Source organism: Vitis vinifera, chromosome 19, assembly GCF_030704535.1.
Source record: "Vitis vinifera cultivar Pinot Noir 40024 chromosome 19, ASM3070453v1".
NCBI lineage: Eukaryota > Viridiplantae > Streptophyta > Magnoliopsida > Vitales > Vitaceae > Vitis > Vitis vinifera.
Genome location: NC_081823.1, coordinates 231,072 through 254,820, shown reverse-complemented (window position 1 = coordinate 254,820; position 23,749 = coordinate 231,072). Strand labels below are relative to the sequence as shown.

The 23,749-nt window shown below is 31.6% G+C and overlaps 1 protein-coding gene and 1 long non-coding RNA gene across 3 annotated transcripts; one reads left to right on the top strand and one right to left on the bottom strand.

The window, feature by feature from the left end:
* Positions 1-9,636: 9,636 nt before the first annotated feature.
* On the bottom strand, positions 9,637-10,527 carry LOC104877475 (uncharacterized). Its single transcript, XR_784561.3, has 3 exons — positions 10,125-10,527; positions 9,975-10,024; positions 9,637-9,885 (listed from the first exon to the last, which is right to left on the bottom strand). It is a non-coding gene; the product is annotated as an uncharacterized LOC104877475 (long non-coding RNA).
* A 2,067-nt stretch (positions 10,528-12,594) lies between these two features.
* LOC100246880 (ubiquitin carboxyl-terminal hydrolase 23) lies at positions 12,595-21,823 on the top strand. Of its 2 annotated transcripts, none has more exons than XM_010645758.3 (11): positions 12,595-13,151; positions 14,005-14,119; positions 15,060-15,170; positions 16,158-16,330; positions 16,539-16,865; positions 17,839-17,964; positions 18,539-19,183; positions 19,284-19,370; positions 19,448-20,132; positions 20,762-20,855; positions 21,259-21,823. In XM_010645758.3, exons 1-11 carry the CDS (start codon positions 12,834-12,836, stop codon positions 21,416-21,418), a joined length of 2,841 nt encoding a protein of 946 aa, XP_010644060.1. In that variant the 5' UTR covers positions 12,595-12,833; the 3' UTR covers positions 21,419-21,823. The 2 variants fall into 2 exon arrangements, with proteins under 2 accessions (XP_010644060.1, XP_002283705.1); XM_002283669.5 differs by having other exon boundaries at positions 12,632-13,151; positions 18,539-19,210.
* The last annotated feature ends 1,926 nt before the right edge of the window (positions 21,824-23,749 follow it).

Genomic DNA, 23,749 nt, shown 5'->3' with positions numbered 1-23,749 from the left:
TTGTTTCATTTTATCTTATAAGATATGATCTTAATTTTGAATGATTCACCAAACTTTTGATTTCACACATTTCATTTATTGGAATTTAAAAAAGAAAAAGAAAAACTTTTGACCACTTCAATCCAATTGGGAACAAAATAACCCACTTGGATTTTACCATTAAGGAATAAAAAAAAATAAAAATTGCAAGTTGGTCCTTTTCCCCCCTAAAGCAATAAACTTAATATAAATGTGAGTTTTATATGGCAGCTTGTGGTTGAGCATTTCCAAAGACTCCAACCCAAAAAGCGTCCGAGCTCAAGGGTAGCTCACACGGTCACACCCACTCGATCCCCATCGTCATCTGGGCTTTTTCCAGGTCTTCAAAAAATAATTTTATACCAAACTTTTGTGTGTACGAGAGAGAGATAGTAGGATTGAGAGGTACTATACCTCCCCTGGCAATTAGGTCATGTTGTTACTTGATTTTGTGGTCATATGTCTACGTCCACTTCACTTTTAAAGCCAAATATTGTATTTATCACTTGGGAGTGGTGTCAATAAATATGGTTACCTAAGTCCAAAATCTTTTCTAAATTAGAGAGACCAAAAAAAATGGGAGATTGTTGGTATGTCATAATCACTAAGGAAGTGGAATGTAATTGTCATTAGGTAGAAAACAAAGGCTTCACTATGTTATAAGAATTGCATTGACTCCTTGATCATTCAAATTTTGTTGGATTTTGTGTTGTTATCCGTGTAAAAATATAAATTGATGAAATAAAAATAAAATGTATGGGAGCATGATGTTTGGTTGATGATATTGAAAATTCGTTTGAGAGTGATTTAGATAAACATTTTTAGTGTATAATACTTACATTAGAAATATTTTTAATAATTTTAATTATCTTAGCTAAAAAAATATTTCTCTTAAATGAGATTTTAACCATCTCATCTAGGGTAAATCAAACAAAATTTTTAATATTTGATATCGCAAAATTCCTATAAATCCCTTGTAAGAGTTATTACTAGGATGATATGTGAAACGACCATCATTTTTTAATTTTCATACTTACAAAAATATGCTATGTGAAACTTCAAATTTATTCTTTATTTTTTATAAAATTATATTTCACAAATATAAAATCTACTCAAAATTAAAGTACTTCAAATCTCAAAGCTATGTTTGATTCTCATAAAGTAGCAAGGGAATCAAAAAAATACAAAATTGATTTTCTCATATTTTGGTTTTACCTTAAAAAATATAAAATAAAATCAAATATTATTAAAATTAGCTAAAATTTTATGCATTTTAAGTTTATTTAATCCTTATGCATTGGAGGAAATTAAATGAAATAAATTTTAAAAAGAATAAAAATAATTTATTGGCTTTGAATTCATTTTTATGTTTTTTTTTTTTCATTTTTCCTTCCTATTTTATCTCCCTCAACATAGTTTAAGAGAGATCAACATATTACATTTTGAAATTAAATTATATTTACTAATAATTATATTTTTGTTATTTTTAGTAGGGTCCATTAAAGGAGATAGGTAGAGAGTGGAGAGTGGTCTCCCAGTTGTGGGGACTAAACAATGTTGTCCTGACCTTCTTAAGAACACAAGGACCACTAGTGAAGGACAATGGACTGTCCTCCATTCTCCATTTTACCATTTTCTTGAATCGAGAAAAAACAGAAGAAAAGGAAAGAAGAAGCAGACGAAGAAGTAAGAACGCAAAGAGAAAAAAGGACAAGTTGCATACTTCCAATTTGGCATTTGGCAGGCCAGTTTGCAAAGGTCCTTGTGGGGTGTCCTTAAAATTGATCCCACAGCTGTCCCTCATGCCTACAGCTTTAAGGCAGCTCTGTCCCACCCCCCTATCCAATAATTTCTCTATAATCATACACACATCTCTGTTTCTAAGCTCTTTTTCACTCCATTTCTTTTCCTCTAAATCATATTCACATAGAAGCGTTGAAAATTATATACACACACATATCTAGAAATAGAAAAAATAAAAAAACAAAAACGCTCCAAAACCCTTATAAAAAAAGACATATAAAAAGGTAAATAAAAAATATTTTAAGAGAAATAGATATTTTTTATCAAATAATGTCGTAACGGGAAAGAAAATAAGGATACCAACTCTTAACCTATAATTGAAGTATGTTGAATCAAGGTAATTAGTATGACTATTTATTATGGTTTTACAGTCGATTATTAAAGTCAAACCGACACATTACAAATTATGATGAAAAAAACTTTGTTTACTTCAAGAAATAGAGGAAACATGAATAACATGTGCAAAATGTGGAAAAATAAAGTGGATTACACATGTTATTAAACTCTTTTATGAGATAAAATGTGTTTAACATTGAGTTAAATGTTACTATCTTTTTTTATATATATATAATCTTTTTTCTAAAATAAACCTCTCATATTTTGACTCGTAAAATGAAAATTCTATCTCAATAATGTTAAAATTTTAAAATATTTATGCGCAATGCAAGTTTTGTTAAAGGGCTATTTAAGAGAATGACTTTAATCAATTTATACTATTGACATTAATGTATTTTTAGAAAATAGGAATAAAATTCTCTACCCTCATGGAATGGAGCCTTCTATATATATCATATTATGCATAAGAGTTAATCAGTTTTATCAGTCAAAATTTAGCATTTAATCATGTATATTAAAATTTTTTATGATGAAATTCTTTTTCAAAGAATATTTTTTAAAAAATGCGAATCAATGAAAAACCTAGAACCCATTTGACCAAATTGTCTCGTGATGCTCTTATTAGGCATGATGACCTTGAAATTGAGAGCTGAAACTTTACGTGTTCATATTCTTCCCTTGCTCCTTCAATTTTTTGTTTTTCCCTTTTTTTTTTTCTTTTTTTTCTTTTGCTTTTCCTTGCATTCATGTGTCGGTCTTCTTTATCTTCTTCTAAAAGTTTTTTTTTAAAAAAAAAAAAAAAATTTGTTTCTCTTACTCTTAATTTGTACTAGCAAAGGTTTAGTGTAAATAATTTAGATGAAGAATATAAAAATAAAACAATCAACACAAAAGTATAAAATGTTTTAACATGATTCGGTTAACTATGCCTACGTCTACGAATTAGAAAAAAAAATTCATTACACCATAAAAATATTATAGAGGATAAAACTAAATACAATTATTGAGTTTTCAAAACATCTCTTGTATCTACAGTTTGAATCACAAGTCTCTTATTCTATCGAGTGTCTCTCATTCTTCCTCACATCTCTACCTACTTTGTATAATATTTACAAGTATATCTTCATCTCATAACATTTTCCTCTCATAATAATATATCAACCTAGGAAATATTCTATATAATATTTTGTATACAAAATAAGTATTTACTAGAATTTGGAATGTTTCCCAACACCCTCATTAATCTAAAATCTCATACCACACAATATCTATACGATCTCTATCCAATTTGAATGTGGACTATACAATATCTATACAATCTCTATCCAATTTGAATGTGGATTGTATGCTGTCAGGTGCCATCATGCGTTGAAGGGTCATAGTAGCGTAATGTTATGTTTAGTTTTGGAAGAGCATTGTTTGATTCGTATAAAGTATTAAGAAAAAAATAATGTTAAAAAAAATGATTTTTTCATATTTGATTTTACCAAAAAATATACGAAAAAAAATATTAAAATTAGTTGAAAGTTTACATATTTTAAAATTATTTAATTTTTATATAGAAAAGATGAAAGAAATGAAATGAGTTTAAAGTAACATATAAAAATAATTTATTAATTTTATATTATTTATTTTTATTTTCAATTGTTTTTTTATTTATATCTAATTTTCATCTATTTTTATCCTTACATTTGCCTTCAAACTTTCTAGGAACCAAATATAGCCTTGAGTTATGTTTGGTTCCCAAAAATTAGTAAGAAAAGAAAAAAAATATTAAAGAAAATGATTTTATCATGTTTAGTTATTCTATGAAAAAAACAAAAAAATAAAAATAAAAATATAATATAATAAAGATTAATTTAAAAAAATTATATATTTTAAAATTATTTAATTTGTATATCTAAAAAGTTAAAATAAACTAAATAAGTTTGAATTAACATAAAAATAATAATTTATTAACTTTTAATCTATTTTTTATTTCTTTCTTCTACTTTTGTACTTTATTTTCTTTCAATTTTTTCAAGAACTAAACATAACCTTAAGAAAATAAAAAATAATAAAGAAAATGATTTTTCCATATTTGATAGAATTATAAAAATACCAAAAAATCAAATATAATTCAAATTAATTAGAAGCTTATGAATTTTCAAATTATTAAATCTTATATCGAAAATTTTAAATATTTGAAATAAATTTAAAGTGATAAATAAAAATAATTTATTGAATATAAATCTATTTTTTTATTTTTTTTATTTTTTCTTTCTATATTATTTTCTTTGTTTCGTACGTTTTAAAACCAAACATGGCCTAAATATTTTGATATTTTGGGTGTGGATGATAATGTGTTTGAGATGGCGTTGGTCATTCATCCAAAGAGGCAATGGCATTAAATATGATTGCTATAAAGGATTCAAAGCTATGGTGCAGAAATGGTTACATTCAAGGAACATACGTTGGGTCGCTTTTGGTGCAGTTGGTTGCCCTTTTGGGTGGGTAACCCCTTGGGGTTTTGGGGTCCAATTTTCCTAAATGTGCACTAAATTGTTTGCAGAGAATGGCAATATCGGCCACTCGTATATGGCACCTTGCGCACCAGGGTATCCTCCCCCCTTCTTCACTCTTCACTCTTCAAGAATGTTCAATGGATTTCTCTTAATCAATGTCAATATATTTTCTTTTGTCGGGATATCTAAGTTTCCTAAAATCTTAAGGATTTAGGTTTATCTTAACATCCGTTTTCAGATACGAGTCATATTCATTCGTGAAAGGAACAACCACTTATAACCCTTTTGGATTTATAGATATGTTTTATGTATATCATTCTACTCAAAAACTATATATATATATATATATATATATATATATATATATATAAAAAGGAGACTCTCACCCACTTATACAATTTGGTTTTTGTACTTTGTGTCCCGGTGTATAACATTATCCAATGATCTAAATTTCATTATGCGCTTTGAATAATAGAAGTAAAAGCAAAGATAATGTTATCTAAACTATTAATTTTATTAATTATTAAAGTTAAACGATAGAAGTAAAACCTAAATATCTTTTTCAAATAATTATTAATTTTTGTTGTTAAACAATAGAAGTAAAAGCAAAGATAATGTTATCTAAACCATTAATTTTATTTATTGTCAAAGTAAAACTAAAGATAATTTATTTGAATGATTAATTTTATTTATTATAATTTAACGTTAGTTCAAACTTGCTCCACGTTAATCTCGACAAAAACTTCCAAAAATTACATACAACAACCTTATCTAGTTTTTCCCAAATACTTAAAACTTAGTGTAGAGATTCAACCATTATTTTTAGCATTTAAAGTGTATTAGCTTTAAAATTTTCTATTTATTTGGAAGGCGAACATGTATAATTTTACAAATGAAAGAAAAAAACAAAGTGTTAATTTATAATAAATATTTTATTATTTTATTTTATTAGAGTTGAGTGAAAACATGGGTTGAGAGATAAATTTTAAAAAATGAATACCAAAAGGATGTTTAATGTTAATAGTTGACCATTATTATTATTTTTCAACTGTTTGGTTAGTCCGTTTCACATTGATTATAAGAAGGGCTTTTGACTTAAAAAAGTGTTAATGAAAAAAAATAAATTAGAGTGCGTTTGAAAGTGATTTTAGAAAGTATTTTTAGTATTTTTAACACTTGAATGATAAAAAATTTTAAGTGTTAAAAACATCAAAAACGCTTTCTAAAATTATTACCAAACGAACTCATTGATGAGGATGAATATTCAAGATATATATTAAGAAAGAGAATTAGTATTAGTTGTAATTAAAGTAGCATTAATATTACTTGGAATTAAATTAGGATTAATATTTGTTGGAGTCGAATTAGAATTACCTAGTTGAGTTATAATATAATTAGAATTTGAGTCAGAGTCTTAGTAGACTTTGGATGTTATAATTAGAATTAAAATCATAATAGATTATTAGAGTCCTAGTAGACTTTGGATTTCTTAGAGAAGCTTATAAATAGGCTAATCAATGTAAATCAAATGAATGAATTTGATGAATAATATTATACTTTCTTTCATTGTAAGGTTGCAACCCTCAATGGTGAGCCTCCATTGATTTTATTCTAGGTGAGACTCCTAGAAGGCCTTAGTAAGACTCTAAGGTTTTCCATCTTTTCTTCATTGTTTCTTTTTTCTCTCTATTTCTTATCTTATAATTTTTTCTACCACAAAATTTATTTCTTGTTCATCTCCTTACACCCTAAAAATAAAACTCTAGCCCACCTACCCTTGAGTGTAGGCAACCATTTAGAGTACGTTTGGTAGTAATTATAGGAAATATTTTGAACATTTTTAATACTTGTATCTTCTATCGATTGTTAGCTTGTTCAGTTGACCTTAGAGGATTCCAGTCACCCGACACAACATCTTTCTTCTCATTGACGATTATTTTCTCTTTCCTAGGCTTAGACTACTCCAGAAGATTAGCAGTCTAGCCCATTTGCTTCCCTTCTAGTTGCTTCCTCAAAAAAAATTTTATTTTTCAAATATTAAAAGGGTTAAAAATGCTTTTTATAATTACTATCAGACAGACTCTTAGATGTTTAACAAATTTTAGGAAACACTTTTTTTTTTTAAAAAAAAAAATATTTAGTGATGAAAAATTACTAATAGTATTTTATGAAAAAACATTTGATAAGTAATCCTTCTAAAAATACTCGTAGAGAAAATACTTTCACTAAAAATACTTTGATTTAAAATACTATTAAATATACTCTTAAAACTTGTTTGATAGTGATTTTAGAAAGTATTTCTAATATTTTTAACACTTTAAAAATTTTATAATATAAGTATTAAAAATGTTCTTTAGTATACGTTTTTTGAAATCCCGCATAGAAATTAAAAAGAGAAAACAAGGAAATGAATTAATTAATGAAATAGATATGAAATTATTGAAACAAATTAATAATTGGCATTTAAATATGTTAGACACAATTTTTTTATTGTTATGAAGCATATAAGGACATCTAGATACCAATTAATGATCATTGTATTATTAGATGTGCCCACTTAACAATTATAGAGATTAACTTCATCAAATCATTCCTCCCAATTTAATTTGAAACCCTTTTTCACAAAAGTAAATTAAAAAATAAAAAAAGATTTAAAAATATTTTTTGTAATATCTATTAGGAGAGAAATTCCAGACACTCTAAGCTATTTTTAATGCTGTTATTGGGTTTAGAGGGAACATCTATATAATTAGGACCTTGACAAAGAACCTGAGCCAACCCAAATCTCTAGTTTGAGCCTCAGTCATGCTTGTGAGGGTTGCAATAGGCCCCATGAATGGGCTTGGGCTTCAAAGAAAATGAGACTAACCATGTTCGTATGATGACCATTCCAAACATTAAATTGAAGATTCAACCCACAATGATAATCAAATTAGGGATGTGACAAAAACTGATCGAATCAATAGAATCAAACCAAGTTATTGGTTGAACCGATCACTTTTTAATTTTTTTTTAACAATTTCAATTTCTAAGTATAAAACAAAATTAGACCCATTTGGTTTATAATTTCCTATTTAAAAAACTGAAAGAGAGATGCAAGTTTATTTGAAAATTGCTTTTAAAATCAATTGTTTTTTTTTTTTAAAAATAAAAAATAATTTTATACCTCTAAAAACATGTTGGACAATTTTGGGATGACAAATGAATTTTGAGTAGTTGCTATAAAAATATGGTGATTTTTAAATAGAACTTCTATTTTTAAATATGGTGACAAATAATACTCTATGAAATAATTGGAAGAAATTTTAAATTATCTATTGGTGTACGATGAATTCACAAAGAAAAAAATCGAGAAAATTACTTGAGTTGAGACACACTCAAAATTTTGTTCTTGAAAATATATAATCATTTATAAAACCTGTTCTTGAAAATTAATTTTTAAGCATTATTTTAAAAAATGTTACTACCAAGGGGGCATAAAACATTAGACTTCCTTAGTTGAGACACATTCAAATACATTATACATGCATACTTTGAAGATTAGGGAGTTGAGACACATTTTGAGTTAAGAGCCAAGAGTCCGAGACAAAGAATATTAGGGAGCAGAGTTTGACTGTGCTTTTCACAAAGGCAGTGTGGATCAGAGTTGGTAACATTTCTTTGAATCACTTTAAACTTTTCCAAAAGCCAACATTTGCTTTCCTTTTTTCAGTTTGCTTTTCAATATGTCCCTTTTCCCTTCTTTTTAGCAACTATGACTAGACAAAGAAAATCTTTATCAAAGACAATGCAATAATTCAAAACATTTTTATAGGGTCCTAGGATCAAAATCAAGTCCTTTTTGTCTTCCCTCCTTACCAATTTTGTTACCATCATTGCCATCATCATCATTATTATTACAATCGTTGTTATAATATGATCCCATTTTTTTCATTATCACCGATACCACCAACGCTATAATAAATTACAAAATTCGAAACTTCCTACATCCTCAAAAATAGCATCTTCAATTATCATTTGTGTCGGTATTGCTGTGATTTCAATCTTCTCTTTTCCCAAGAAAGTAAAATAAGTATGTTATTATGATATGATAATAGTCTTTCAAAAAGGAAGAAAAAGTAGTTTTAAATGACATTTTGGCCGTTTGCTTTTGAATGATTGTATTAAACAAATATTATATCAAGTGGTAAAAACAAAAAACAAAATAAATTATTTTTCTAATTTTCGAAAACATGACATATTAAGAAGAATTAATAGAAGACAATTTAATTTACTTTGTCCTTTAAAACGAGTATACATGTCATACACGTGAGTGAACACTCATTATGAATGAAACAAGTACAAACACTCAAAAATATCACAGCCGAAAGATTGTAATAGTTCTAATATAAAAAGTCTTCAAAATGATTAATTTTTTACTCTTATCCAATTTTTATTTTCTAACTTAGGATACTCTTAAAAATTAAAGTTGAATGGTTTTCTTTGACCAATAGTATCTTGCTATTTCCTTTATAATGGAATCTATTCTAAAGTTTAGGCTTCAAAATCAATAATAAGGACCAACAATCTGGCTTAGACTATTTGCCCTAAGATTCGGTGTATGATTGAAAACCTACTTCTATCAAATGTGTTTCTTTACACAAAATGAGGTGATATTAATTTAAAAAAATTAGGAGTATGTATATATTATCTTATAATTTAAAATTAGCATCACTTTCTAATCTACTGATTACCTTTCTAATATATTAATCTTACCAGGAAATAGAAAAAAACCATATGATCCAACTTTGTTAAGCTTCATCCAATTAATTATTCTCCAATATGCAACAACATGATTGAAACTCTCTCTCTCTTTTTTTTTAATCAAAAAAGAAAAAAGGGTGGGCAACAAATAAGAAATACATCATTTGCCTTTCTAATATTCTTTTCATAGATGACATGATAACAAGATGATAATGGGAATAAACATGAGTGATGATGATGAACGAAACAAGGCCTTTATTGATCAACTACTATCAAAATTCCAATCTCCCACTCAATAAAATATGTATATATAGATGGAAATTAAGAAAGAAAAGGTTTTGAGAGATGAGAGTTATGGTTTTCTTTCTAACTTTGTTTTCCACCATTGTTGAGGGGTAGAATTGCTGATGGGGTTGGGTCCTGAATGTACTTCATGCAACTCTTTTCTTTGAATATCATCACCGCCACCTTCAACTGATAACTGATATGAAAAAGAACACAATTTTTACACTCAGAAAAAGGAAATTCTCAAAAAAAAAAAAAAGGAGAGATAATAGGGTGATTGGTTACCTTCTCGGCAAGATCCATTAATGGCTCCCTCTCTATTTTTATCTCAGAACCTAAATCACCAAAAGAAAGAAACCAAAAAAAAGTCTCAGCATCCAAACAGCAGTCATTGAGAGAGAGCGAGAGAGAGAGAGAGAGAGAGAGAGATTGAACCTTGAAGTTTTCTCATGGCATAACTTTGATGGGTAAACAGATGAGAGAGTAGCAAAAAGATGAGGAAGAGAGATGATGAAGGGGAAGTCATTTTGTTTTCATTAGGAAGATTAGAGAGATGCAGGGTTGGTTGAGGGAAAAAGGAAAGCTCAGAGAGAGAGAGAGAGAGAGAGAGAGAGAGAGGGTTAATGGAGTGAAACAAGGGTGATGGATCCAAGTGATGAGATGGGTTTGCAGACAGTAACAAAAAAGGGGCGTCTTTTAGGGGAAGAAGAGGTGGACAAGACTGAGCAACAAGACAGTGGAGTTACGTTTTTGATGCCTTCAACACTTGTCATCCATGGCCGAACTGTGCAACTCAACAAAAACCATGACTCCATAGCCACTCTTCTCTCTCACCCAACCTCATATTTCTTTCCTTTAATTAATTCCTTCTTACCTTAGCTTCATTATATGCCCAAAATCCCAATTAAAGCTTTATTACTTGACATAATTAAAGAAGCTTCTTTCTGTTTACTTATACCATCTAACAGTGCTTCTCCAAACCCAAGAAAAATTACACAACCCACTATGCCCTTTTCAATATTTTGTTTTTTCCTCCCCTCCTCTACAAAGAAAAAATCTTGGGAAAACGACTAAAATTACTTGGGAAATTAAGAAGAAACAATTTTGAACATAGAATCTTTCAAATAACTGTCTCTTATCAGCGTAGAAGTGAACCAAATGCTAATCACCATTACTGATTTGAACTGAAGCATTTGGGGCCATCAATGGTACGTCTTTAGTTTAGAATTATAGATGTTGTTTTGTTGCACAAACTAAATCCCAGTTAGCTTAATACCATCATGATTATGATTCATAGCTAAAGGATGTGTTCAGAGAGCCAAAAACAGGTGGAGATCATTTGGTGGTGTTGCATGTATTTGTCTAATATTGTCTTCCAAAATGAGGAACTCTGAAGCTGACTATAACTTAGTATGCTTCTCTTTAGAAAGGGAACAATTAATATTTTTGTTTCAGAGATGAAGTTGAACCCCTTTCATTTATTCATAATGCTACAAACCTTGCCTCAAGAATATGCTCTTTGCTACTGTTGTATATTGGGTGGGGAGTTGAAATGAAGTAGCTAGGTCATGGTCTTCACCTCCCTCACTGATCAAGATCAAGGTCACTGATGGAAATTTGTCTACAAAAGAATTGTTCATGATTCTCCTGCAGGTTGTGTTGGAATCAAGCCGGAAACACTGCAGATGAGAAACATTTTACACGGTTGCCCGCTTGTGGACAACTCTCCAAGGATTCCATGTAGAGGTTTAGGCCTAGCAGGTTGATCAATTAATATTTCTGAATCCCATTGGCTACTCTTTCCATGCCCACTGCCCTTTACTCTAATTCCACCCTTTATATATCCCTTATTTTAATCTTTGATTTTGAAAAAAAAAAGGTTGAGAAGAAAAGAAAAGGAGAAAATTGATACAAGGAAAAAAAAGCTAGTCTGCTCTTTTATTTTCATTTTTCTTCTTGGAAAGTTGTCCTGAATGAGCCTCTCCAATTTAAAATGCTGTAAATTATATATATATTTTTTCTCCATGTGTCAAAGCAAAACATTATGAAAAATAAATGAAACTTATTATAAAAAAGACTATTCTTTGTAATTCCTTAGGTTATAGGAATGTTTTCACAACGATCATTAAATAAAAAAATTTATCAATTCATGATTTAATAGTCAGACCTGTGATTGAATCATGGTTGATCTAATGCCGTTACAAATATATAATTTATATATTCTTAAAAATTAACAATATATAAAAATTTTAATTACATTTCATCATTTTATTATTAATATTGATAGATTAAATTACAAAAAAATAACACGAAGATTTATTAAAATTATAGCATTTCTGTTTTTATTAAATATATTTAACTTGTAATTATTCTTGTTTTATAAGATTTTATTATAGAAAGTTGTTTAGATTTTAATAACTATATATTTTATTATTTTTAATTACATTTCATCATTTTATTATTAATATTGATAGATTAAATTACAAAAAAATAACACGAAGATTTATTAAAATTATAGCATTTCTGTTTTTATTAAATATATTTAACTTGTAATTATTCTTGTTTTATAAGATTTTATTATAGAAAGTTGTTTAGATTTTAATAACTATATATTTTATTATTTTTAAAATTAATTTATCTTATTTTGATATGCCCTATAAAATTAGATAAATAATAAATTATTATCTTTATTTTTAACTTCTGGAATTATATTATATATATTTTAAATGCTTCACAGTGCAAAGATCAAGATGTTGGCATATTTCAGTTTTGCAAGACTCCGGTTCAATAAGGCTCCCTCGAATCCCACATCGGAGAGTGAGTGACCAAAACAACCGTCTAAACTCAAACTATGTCTTAGGCGAGGGATTCGTATTGGGCCTGTGGGTTGGGTGAGCTTTAGGAATATAGAGTTAGTGGAAATGGGCTTTTTGGATTGAGACTTTTGCCTACTTTTCATCCTTCTGCGTAAACCACGAAGTGCCGACTCGGGGGAGTGTGGGGTTTAATAGCATCATTCTCTTCCCTTTTTCTCTCTCTTTCGCAGAAGCCGAAACACCAAGCGCATACAAAAGACGGAGGGGAGTCTGGAGAGAATAGAAAGGTCAAATCTTGGAGCTCTATTGACTCAATTACGGAGGTGTCATGGCGGAAGCGCTGATCTCCAACCCGGAAGCCAATACTCAGGAAAATGGTCCCTACTCGGCTTCGCCGGACCCGTCTTCAACTGGGTCCTTCTTCCACAGAAGAATCGAGTTTCATCTCGCAAGAAAGCCTTTCTCCGGCTTCACTAACGGCGGCGGAGGTTTTCGACTAGAGACTCTGAACCCCACCACCGATCCGAAGCGGCCCGGGCACAGTACGGGTCCGGCGGCTTCGAGTGGGAAGAAGCAAGATGGGTCTGATCATGTGGAGAACGGGTTGGATCCGGAGCTCAGTATTGGGATCACATTTAGGAGAATTGTAAGCTGTTTTTGTGTGTTTTTGGAAATTATTTCCGGTTTGCGATATTTTCTACTATGGAGTTTCTTGTCTGTATGAGCTTTTCAGATAGGTTTTGTTTAGTTTTAGAAGTTTGGGAGGTTTTGATTGAAATTTTTTTCATCTCCTTTTCTGTATATGTCATACTTCATAGGGATTGTTCTTCAATTTGAGTTTGATTAAAACGTCTTCTATAATTCTTTTGGGTTTTTAATATTTTGTTGAGTTTGATTTTGCTCAAGTTGTGTTCTTTTGGTATATGCTCAATTTGGGTTTTGTTTAAAACGTCTTCTTCTTTCAAGTTTCAACCATTTGTGAAAATATTTTATTATGTTCTTTGCTATTTTAGTTGATTATGGTTTTGTTCACCCTATTACTCGATGTCTTTTGAGTCATCAACCATAAGAAAGATAATATTTCTATACTATTTTGAAAAAAAAAACAAGCTTGTTTCTTCAGTCAGTGACTTTATGTATAACTTCTCACATTTCAGTTAAATGTCGTTTTCTGCAGCTATTGATTGATAGTAATAGTTTTCTTGTTGGCATGTGCTCTGCCGTTGAGTAAATTTTGTTCCTTTTGAATTTGTTTCAACTGTTGAATATTTTGTTGTGTTTTTGCTTCTGATCAACTTCTTCACAAGTCATTTCCTCTTTGGATCAATGTTTTCCTTTTGTTGTATGTCTTCTGTTAAGTTGGTGGTCTTCAGTTCAAATTTATTTGGAACTAAGTTATTTTGTTGAATTTGGCGTCTCTATTCAATTCTGTTGCACTTGGTACATGGAGTTATCCAATGGCTTAACTATATATGTAGGTGGCATAAATAATTTTACAGGGTGCTGGTTTGGAAAATCTGGGAAATACCTGTTATCTTAATTCAGTATTGCAATGCCTGACTTATACAGAGCCTTTAGCAGCATATTTGCAAAGTGGAAAGCATCAAAATTCTTGTAAGTCTCTCTTTCTCTCTCTCTCTCTCTCTCTCTCTCTCACACACACACACACACACATGGTTTAATATATTAAATTCATGTTTTTTTAGACTGAACTTTAGTATTTGATTTTTTGTATGGTATGACATAGTTTTAACTCTTTAAATCCTACTATTTTTCTTGAAATTGGTTATATTTTACTCTTTACTTCATGCTTCCGATAGATTTTGCATTAGACTTCAATTTGTTTTAAAGTGTCCTCATTAGGAATTATTCTGAATATTATGCTATGCATAGAGTATATACTAGAAGTACAAACTATGGGATCTGATAAGTCCATAGTCCCTAAATCCCTTATATGCATAAACAGAATTGTGCTCAAACGTGCCCAACTCCCTCTATGCATGCTTTAAACATGTAGGGTTTCTTGGATTAACTTGTTCCAGAATTGTTCCTTTGAGGGCAAGATGGAGTGGACTACTGAGTAAAGAATTTAACATTTATAATGAGCCCTTGTTCTACTCTTCCTGTTTACGACTTTAGGATTTTAAGATTATCTAAATTTCCATCAAAGTGAATAAAATTTTGAATTTATCGTACTTCACATGTTTCACTTGTTCTTGCGCAATTGACATTGTAACTGATTGAGCTTGGACAGGCATAGTAATGTGCTTGAAGTTTTGATGTAGTCCCTGGGTTCTATTTGTTGTTTTTATTGCAACCCCTATAACCAAGATAATCTAGATTGAGTAAACAAGTTCTTGATTGAACTATCTTTACTAAGATTCTGTTAGTAATTTTGCCCCCTGTTCTATTTTTTCTAAATTATATTTTTTTAGTATTTGTATCATTTTGTTATTTATCTAATTTGTGACTGTTTCACTTTGAACCTGAGTTTAGGAGGCCAGTATGTTGTAGCCATGCTTTATTTCTAATGTCTGTCTTAATGTGAATGAAGGTCGTATTGCTGGATTTTGTGCTTTATGTGCTATCCAGAAGCATGTCAGCCGTGCTCTTCAGTCAACTGGAAGAATATTAGTACCCAAGGATCTTGTCTCTAACTTACGGTGTATCCTTTTTGAAGTGTCATAGTGATTGCACTTTTTGTATCTTCGGTTAATGATATTGTCATATTGATTGTCTTTTTCTGTTATTCATCATAAGTTTCTTGGATTTTCTTTCCCTTGTTTTTGGTCGTATGACGACAAAGAGGAGGTTGGTGTTTAGGTTCCAAAATTTGAGTGCTGTCTCCAATTTATGTTATTTGTTCTTAACATCCTTTTGGATTTTCCGTATTTTCTTCTTCTAAATGATATATAGTGAGTTATCAACAATGCTAAGCAAGTTTCCTTATTGTATGATGGGTTTAAATTCAAATATCTAGATACAAACTAGGTGTAGCTACAAACCTCCCTTTTAAGCACGTTTAGGGTCAATGTGGATCATGCAAAACTTGAGGAAAAGTATAAAGGAAAGCTATGTATTAATTAATATGTTATTATGTATGCTATATACTAATAGCTTATAATAGGTAAAATTGATTACCCTTATTTAGTCTATATTTGGAGGAAGCAATCAAAATCACCGAGTGGTGCTGTATAGGGTTTTTTTTTATTATATGCTATTAGTATATAGTATCCATAATAACATATTATAGTTTTTAAATATATAAAAAACTATAAGCTCAATACACTTTTTTCCTCCATCCTTCTATAAAGAATTTTCATCATATTTTATTTTCCTTCGTATTTTTAATGAGAAATAAAATAAAAGAATTTGAGATTCCTTCCTTTTGCCCCCCTTCCCTACAACTTCTTGAGATCTAATGGAGCCTTTAGTGAATTTGCTTTTATTTATCAAAACATTAAAATTTCTGATTCCAATGAGCTCCAAGTGAAAGACACAATTTTCTGACATCCCTGAGTGCTGAAGGACATGTCCTGCCATGTCAGATTCTGTGAGGGTATAGCTCAATGGTTTACTCTGTTCTTTATGTCTAAGGCCTTTGTTGTTATTTTGATCTTACAAAATTAGTTATTCTTGACTGTACAATTAGGCATATCTCGTAACTTCAGAAATGCAAGACAGGAGGATGCACATGAGTATATGGTACATTTGCTTGAAACAATGCACAAATGTTGCTTACCTTCAGGTGTGCCAAGTGAATCCCCTAGTGCTTATGAGAAAAGTTTGGTGCACAAGATCTTTGGTGGTCTCCTTCGTAGTCAGGTAACCTTTAGTTGCCATTGGAGCACAATGATAATGTTGGCAAACAGGAATTATTTACCTCTATGAAAAATCCAGAATTAGGAGTTATTCTTGAGATCTTGTGAATAAGCTTTATTTTCTAGAAGGGACTCGACAATGCTATTAAAATGTTCCAATGTAGGAAGCTCCTATTATATCATTCTTTGATGGCTACTTGTTGCATTTTCAGGTGAAATGCATGCAGTGCTCCTACTGCTCCAACAAATTTGATCCATTTCTAGATTTGAGTCTTGAAATATTCAAAGCAGATTCCTTGCATAAGGCCCTTGTGCACTTCACAGCAACAGAACAATTAGATGGTGGTGAGAGACAGTACCAATGTCAGCGGTGCAAACAGAAAGTTAAGGCTCTTAAACAGCTCACAGTTCACAAGGCACCTTATGTTCTGACCATCCATCTAAAGCGGTTTGGTGCACATGATCCTGGACAAAAGATTGACAAGAAAGTTCATTTTGGTCCTACAATGGACTTAAAACCTTTTGTCAGTGGTTCCTATGTGAGTGACTTTTTTTAATTTCTTCAACTGATTTTGGAAACTTGGTCAACTTTCACATGTTGCACATGGTCCACAGTTTCAATCTAATTTTTACTAATAGTAGTTTCCATGGGGGAAAGTGAGTTTGAAAAACAATTCATGATATAGAAACAGGATGCATCGCTTGAAAGAAATTATTGCAGAATGCCATAAATTGAAATAAATATAAATGATCAAGGAAAAAATGGGCTGAAATAGTTCGGTTAAGCAGGTTGCAAATGGTAAGAGAAGTGTATTAAAAAAATTAATTTTACTTGTAAATAAATTCACTTCTCTATGCCTTTCTTAAAAATTTTCCACAGGTGTCCCTGACATTTTTTTCTCTTCATTATTTCATCTGTCCCCAATGAAGAAACTGTTTTACATCCATTTTGCAAAAACATTTCTATGTAGCAGTTCAATAGCAGTTGGAAAGTTTGGTCAAAGACGAAATTGAAAATTAAGTCCCTGGTACCATTGTTGTTATAATGAATTAGGTACGCAATGGAAAAGTGGCACATATGGTAGGTACTTGGTGCTCTGGATTTTATGTTTTTGCTGAATCTCATGTAGAACCCCTTATGTGTTTGACAGTGCTTTATTATCATTGATGGCTGAAGTAAAATTAAAATTTGGTTCCAAAAGATTTCTTGATGATTATCAGGCTTATTAATTGTATCAAGCATTTCCATACCAAATTGTTAGGTGGTACCGATGTAACATTAATTTTTACTTTCCATATATCATATATGTAGACAGATTTTATCTAACTGCATGTGTCCTGTATGCTTGATGGACCTCTCAGGTGCTACCATCTATTGAGAACTTTTCGTCCTTCTCTTGCACTGAATTTGTTGTTTTGTTTGACATTCTGATATTTCTGTATGTGCCAGTGGTAACTTGCAGCTTATGCTGTTGTATTATTTATTTACGGTTAATTTTCTTTACTGGGCAGGAAGAAAATTTGAAGTATACTCTTTATGGGGTTTTGGTCCATGCCGGTTGGAGCACCCATTCCGGCCACTACTACTGCTTTGTTCGCACTTCAACTGGCATGTGGTACTCCCTTGATGACAATCGGGTAGGAAGTAACTTAACATTTTCAAGTCTATACTCATGGGTATTCTGGGAGTATGTTTGTAAACCATGCACAGATGACATCATTCCATTTGAAATGAATGTGTCATTTTATGGTATGATCTTTTTATGATTTGAAAAAATGTTATTTAAATATGATCTTAACTACCTAGCCCTTGAGGCTTGGCTCAAGTGGTAAAGGTATGGGGAGGGATTGTGGTAGGGTTCGGGTTCAAGTCCCAATGGGGAAAAGTTTACCTATCAAATATATGTGCACCTCTTGTAATTTCCAACATAATTTAGGCTTCCCCTTGGAGTTCAGTATTACAACTTCAAGTTCCTCAGTTTTAAACATATCATTTCACACATGGAAATATATTGGTGAAGGCCTCATATTTCATGTCTTCATCTATTGGTGACTGCATTCTGCAGTATGCTTATGCCTTAAAATGCTGTATAAAGCAAAAAACGGATTCATGGTTCCATACACTGTGTGGACACCTCCTAATGTGTGCACCTTCATTTTTTTTGCATAGGGGGATGACTTCCTTATGATTTTACCCTAATTTGGCATACAGGTTGTCCAGGTTAGTGAGAGGACTGTTTTGGATCAGAAGGCCTACATGTTGTTTTATGTTCGTGATAGAAAAAACTTCACTCCAAAGAAATCCATTGATGTTGTTCAGAAACAAAACTTGGTTGTGAGTGCCATAGCAAAGAAAACATGTTCCAGTATAAGTCAAGGTATAAAGGAAACCATTCAAAATCGACCAGTCGAGAAAAGTTTAAGTGGTGCCATTGCTTCTGCTGCTGTAACCACAAATGATGTATCTAATGTTGGCTTGTCAAAGGAGATTCTATCAAAAGAAGCATCAGCTCCAAAAAGTAGCAGGTTCTCATCTGAATGCTTGGCATTGAAAAATGGTCCCATGTCTGAACCTCCACCTAATGTAGCATTATCAAAACAGCGAGTGAAGGAGCCTTCTGTTCTGAACCCTACTCTGGAGAAATCCATGCCACCATCAGCTCCATCTGTTAAGGGAAGTGGTATCACCAATCTTGACAATGCTGTTGCAGCTTCAACTGGTGCCAAATTTAATGTGCGCAGTGAGGATGAAATTTCTAAGAAAGATCAGGGCATCTTAGATGTCATACAAGCCAACTGCCTCGGTTCCCATAATTCTGCTGCCGATAAGCCTGACTCAGAGAAGACCTCTCCGAAGGCAATTGGAAATTCCATTCCCTTTGCGGTATATATATATATATATATGCTATGGTGGATTTTGCACCTTATTCTTAACCCATGAGACCTTTTTTATGCAGGTTGGTATTATTTCAAATGCAAATGGAACATTGGAGAAAATAGAACCTGTTAAGTTTCCAAATGGTCCAGGTGGTGAAAGTTTTCAGGTAGTTATTTTATTTATTGAATACCTTAAAGTCAAATTAATTGTTTGGTCAAACATTGACGTTTTCCTTTTTTGCAGGTTGGTAGTATACCCAAAGGGAGTGCTGCTGGTGATTTACTTATTGAAAACGTTGATGATGGTGGCCAGAAATTATCAACCAAGTCAGTAGAATTTTCTAGCCCGCCAAGCATGATGAATGGATCTATCCACATGAAAACACTTGATTGCAAGCCTCACAGAAAACTAAAAAAGAAGCACATGAAGAGAAGCATGCATCTTGTCTCAAACAACCTCTTCCGAGCATCCTTGAGCCTGCGAAAGAAGAAAAAGCAGAGAAGGAGCAAACGGCACACTTCTGACATCAAGAATCTCACTCAAGAACGCTTACTGGAAGCAGGTTGTTTATCTATTGATCAGGGCCCATCCACATCTGATAAAACCCAGACAATTTCTGTGGGTCCAACTAATCCTCAGGGAAAAAGGGTTAAGCATGGTACCAAAAAGGGAGATAAGAGAACTGCTGGGAAGGATGTAAAAACCTCTAATAGTGAATGTCTGATGGATACCATGGATATGGAGATCAGAGACAGAATTGGTCAGGAGGGAGCAATGCTTGCAACAGATAAAGAACCACAAAAGAGCTCTAGCTCAGTTGCAAAACAGTGGGATGCACAAGGTTCTGATAGTTTAAATGATAGTAAGAGAGATCGGATGCAGAATGGATTGATGAGTATGCTTACCAGAGGTCTAGACAAGACAATTGGTAAATTTTTATTTGTTCATATATTATTTGTATTATCAACTTCAAGAATATGTTTTAACCTTTCATAAGCTGCACTATTTCTGAACCCCTCACTTGGTACATCTGTGGGCAAATAGCTTCTGGGATCTACATTCATTGCATTTAATCAAGGAGATGTCCTTGGGAAATTTCCTTTCTGTTTAAAATAAACTTTAATTGCTTGGTTGGTTAGATTGCTGATTTTAGCCTCGTTAAGTTGCTGAGATCTAGATGAGACCCATCAATTATTGCATTCACACTGGTATTAACAATCCATCCGTTTGTGCAAAGTGACCTTAAGAGGCAGTGTGTGCTGAAGGGTTTGTGATATTAATATCCATCCTTAACAAAAACTCACATGGGACATCTTTCCCTGCGGTCCAAATCTGGTTGGCCATCTTCTTCATGTTGTTCTCCCACTAACAGATCCCAAATGTTTGAAAGTGGTCCAAATTAATACACATTTACTAGTGAAATTTCTCTACTGCACTAATATGCCTAAAAATTAAAGGTTGGAAATGTGCATTCATTATGATAATAATATGATAGCATAACCCTTGAGTGATTCAGTTTTGTGAATGATGTTTTTGGCCTTGTATTGTTGATTGCAGTTGCTCGGTGGGACGAGATAGAATGGCCTTCAAACCGGGTTATGGAATCAAGAAGTGTGGAGGGTGTAACCATCGGTTATGTACCAGATGAATGGTGAGTTTTGAATAGTATTACTTATTCTGTTGCTGTAGAGTCTATTAGTGATTACTGATGATAGCTGAGGTGCCTTCTTGCATCGACAGCTTGAAAGATGATAAGAGTTAACGCATTAATTGTGTTTGGGTTTGGAGCTTTTAGGTGAAAGGGAGGGAAAAATCTTCAGGTTAATGTTGTGGATTTTTGTTGATGATTTTGATTTATTTTCAGCTGTGTTTGTAACTCAAAAACTGTTTTAGCTGGATCCACATGGGTTCTCCATCCTGTGTGATGAATGGGTTTAAGCTGAGAGTAGGCAGTCACCCCATTGCCAGTTGTAGATGATCAGCCTGATTACTCTTTTATTCCCTTTCTTCTATATGTGTGTTGATCTGCGGTATGACCTTTTCAACTCTTACAGGGACGAAGAATATGATCGGGGCAAGAGAAAGAAAGTAAGGAGCTCCAAAGGTAGCTTTGGTGAACCTAATCCTTTTCAAGAAATTGCGACCAAGAAGGCACATTTTAAAAAGGCAAAGATGGATCGGTCCAGCTCCAGAAACCAACCACTCAGGATGTGAAGAAATGAAATATACATGAATGGGTGAGGAAGCTTGACCTGTTTCCCTGACCATTGCAATGCTGTGCTGATCTGAGCTGATATTTTAACAGAGAAGTACTCAGAAATAAACTGAATTCGAGCATTTTTGTTTTCCCATTTGCAATATATATTTTTTATTTTTTTGTCTTTCTTCTCTTAGAAGAAAGTTTTGTTGTTTGGTCTGGTAAGGAAGTTATTGAACTGGTAATTGACCTTTATTAAATTACGGTTCATCATGTTTGAAGACTTTTAGCTGAAAGAGCTACTTTGTTGTTAAGGGAGTGTATCAATCGCAACACTTTTAACAGGAGTGTATTCTGTTGGTTGGCTTACAACCACATATTTCTTTCCTTTAATCAATTGCTTGTTACCTTAGCTTCCTTCATTATATTGCCAAATTAATCCCGAAGGTTTACTGCTTGACATAATTAAAGAAGTTTCTTTCTGTTTACTTATGCCACCTAACAGTGCTTCTCCAAAGTCCAAACCCAAGAAAAATTCAGACAATCTACCATTCCCTTTCTCCTTTTTTTCTACAGAGAAAGGATCTTGGGAAAATGAGTAAAAATTAGTTGGGAAATTAACAGGTATCAATTTTGAGCATAGAATCTTTCAAATAACCATCTCTTATCAGCCTAAAAGCGAACCAAATGATTATCACCATTACTGAAGCATTTGGGCCATTAATATTAATGGTCTTCAGTGTAGAATTATAGATGTTGTTTTGTTACCCAAAATCTATATAAACTAAATCCCAGTTAGCTTCTAAATCCCATGATTATGATTCATAGCTAAAGAATCTGTTCAGAGGCAAAAACAGGTGGTCATTTGGTGGTGTTGCATGTATTTGCCTATTGTCTTCCCAATTGAGGGAACTCTGACGCAGACCATGGATAGTATGCTTCTCTTTGTAGAGGGAACGATATTTTTGTTTCAGAGATAAAGTTGATTTTCCAGTATCCCACTTGTGGATAGCTCTCCAAGGATTAGAGGTTTGGGCCTAGGTTCATGATCAATTTCTCAATCCCATTGGGTGCTCTTTCCATGCCCACTCCCCTTGAGGTTTAATTCCACCCTTTATCCTTTATTTTAATCTTTGATTTTTAAAACATGTGAGAGAAAAGATGAGAAAAAAATATACAGAGAAAATTGATAGAATGAAAAAAAAGCTAGTCTGCTCTTTTATTTTCATCTTTATTGTTTGAATGTTGCTTTGAATGAGCCTTGCAAATGAAAAATGCTATAAATTTTATATATTTTTTTCTCCACATGTTTAAAGAAAACAGTATGAAAAATAAATGAAATTTATTATAAAAAAAATTATATATATAATATTTTTAAAACTAGATCAATTATTAAAGCACAAAAGTTACTAGTTATTTAATGATTCGACTAACGGTCGATGATGTCACAATTATATAATTTATATATTATTAAAAGTTAAAAATCTTAAATGCATTTTATTATTAATATTGATAGATTAAATTATAATAAAGATAACAAGAATATTTATTAAAATGATATTATTTCTAATTTTAATAAATATATTTAACTTGTAATTATTCTTGTGTTATAAGATTTTATTATTTAAAATTGTTTGGATTTTAATAGTTATAAATTTTATTATTTTCAAAATTATGAGTTATTTTATCTATTTTATTTTGATATTTATTATCCTATAATATTAGATAAATCATAAATCTTTATATTTACTTTTAAGTTTTGGAATTATATCGTATATATTTTAAATGATTTACAATGCAAAGATGTTTGACACACCTTAGTCGTGCATGACAAGTAGAAATGGCAACGGGGCGGGTTCGGGACGGGTCGCCCCCATCCCAACCCCGCCCCGTTTAGCAAAACCAATTCCCATCCTCGTCCCATTTAAAAAAATAAACGGGGCGGGGCGTGTATGGGAAATTCCCATACCCATCTCGCCCCGCCCTGCCCCGTTTAGCTTTTTTTTTTTTTTTTTAATTACTTTAAAAAATTTTAATTACATTAAAATAAATATATTTTATAAATAATAAAATTATTATATTTTTTATAACTTATTTTATTAAAAAAATTTATTATTATCTATATATTAAAAATAGTAAAATTAAATTTAAAATTAAATTAAATTAAATTTTAAAATTAATTTTATATGTAAACGGGGCGGGGGTAGGATGAGGCAATACCCGAACCCGCCCCCGGTTTAAAAAAAAAAATCCCATACCCGTCCCACACCCGTTTAATAAATTTTAATCCCGTCCCATTAGGAGCGGGGCGGGGCGGGGCGGGTACCCGAAAAAACCCGCCCCGTTGC

Coding starts and splice junctions, on each gene's coding strand:
- LOC100246880 (XM_002283669.5), top strand. CDS start 12,834: ATGGCGGAAGCGCTGATCTCCAACCCGGAAGCCAATACTCAGGAAAAT. Junction 13,152..14,004: donor GGATCACATTTAGGAGAATT/GTAAGCTGTTTT, acceptor ATAATTTTACAG/GGTGCTGGTTTGGAAAATCT. Junction 20,856..21,258: donor GGTTATGTACCAGATGAATG/GTGAGTTTTGAA, acceptor CAACTCTTACAG/GGACGAAGAATATGATCGGG.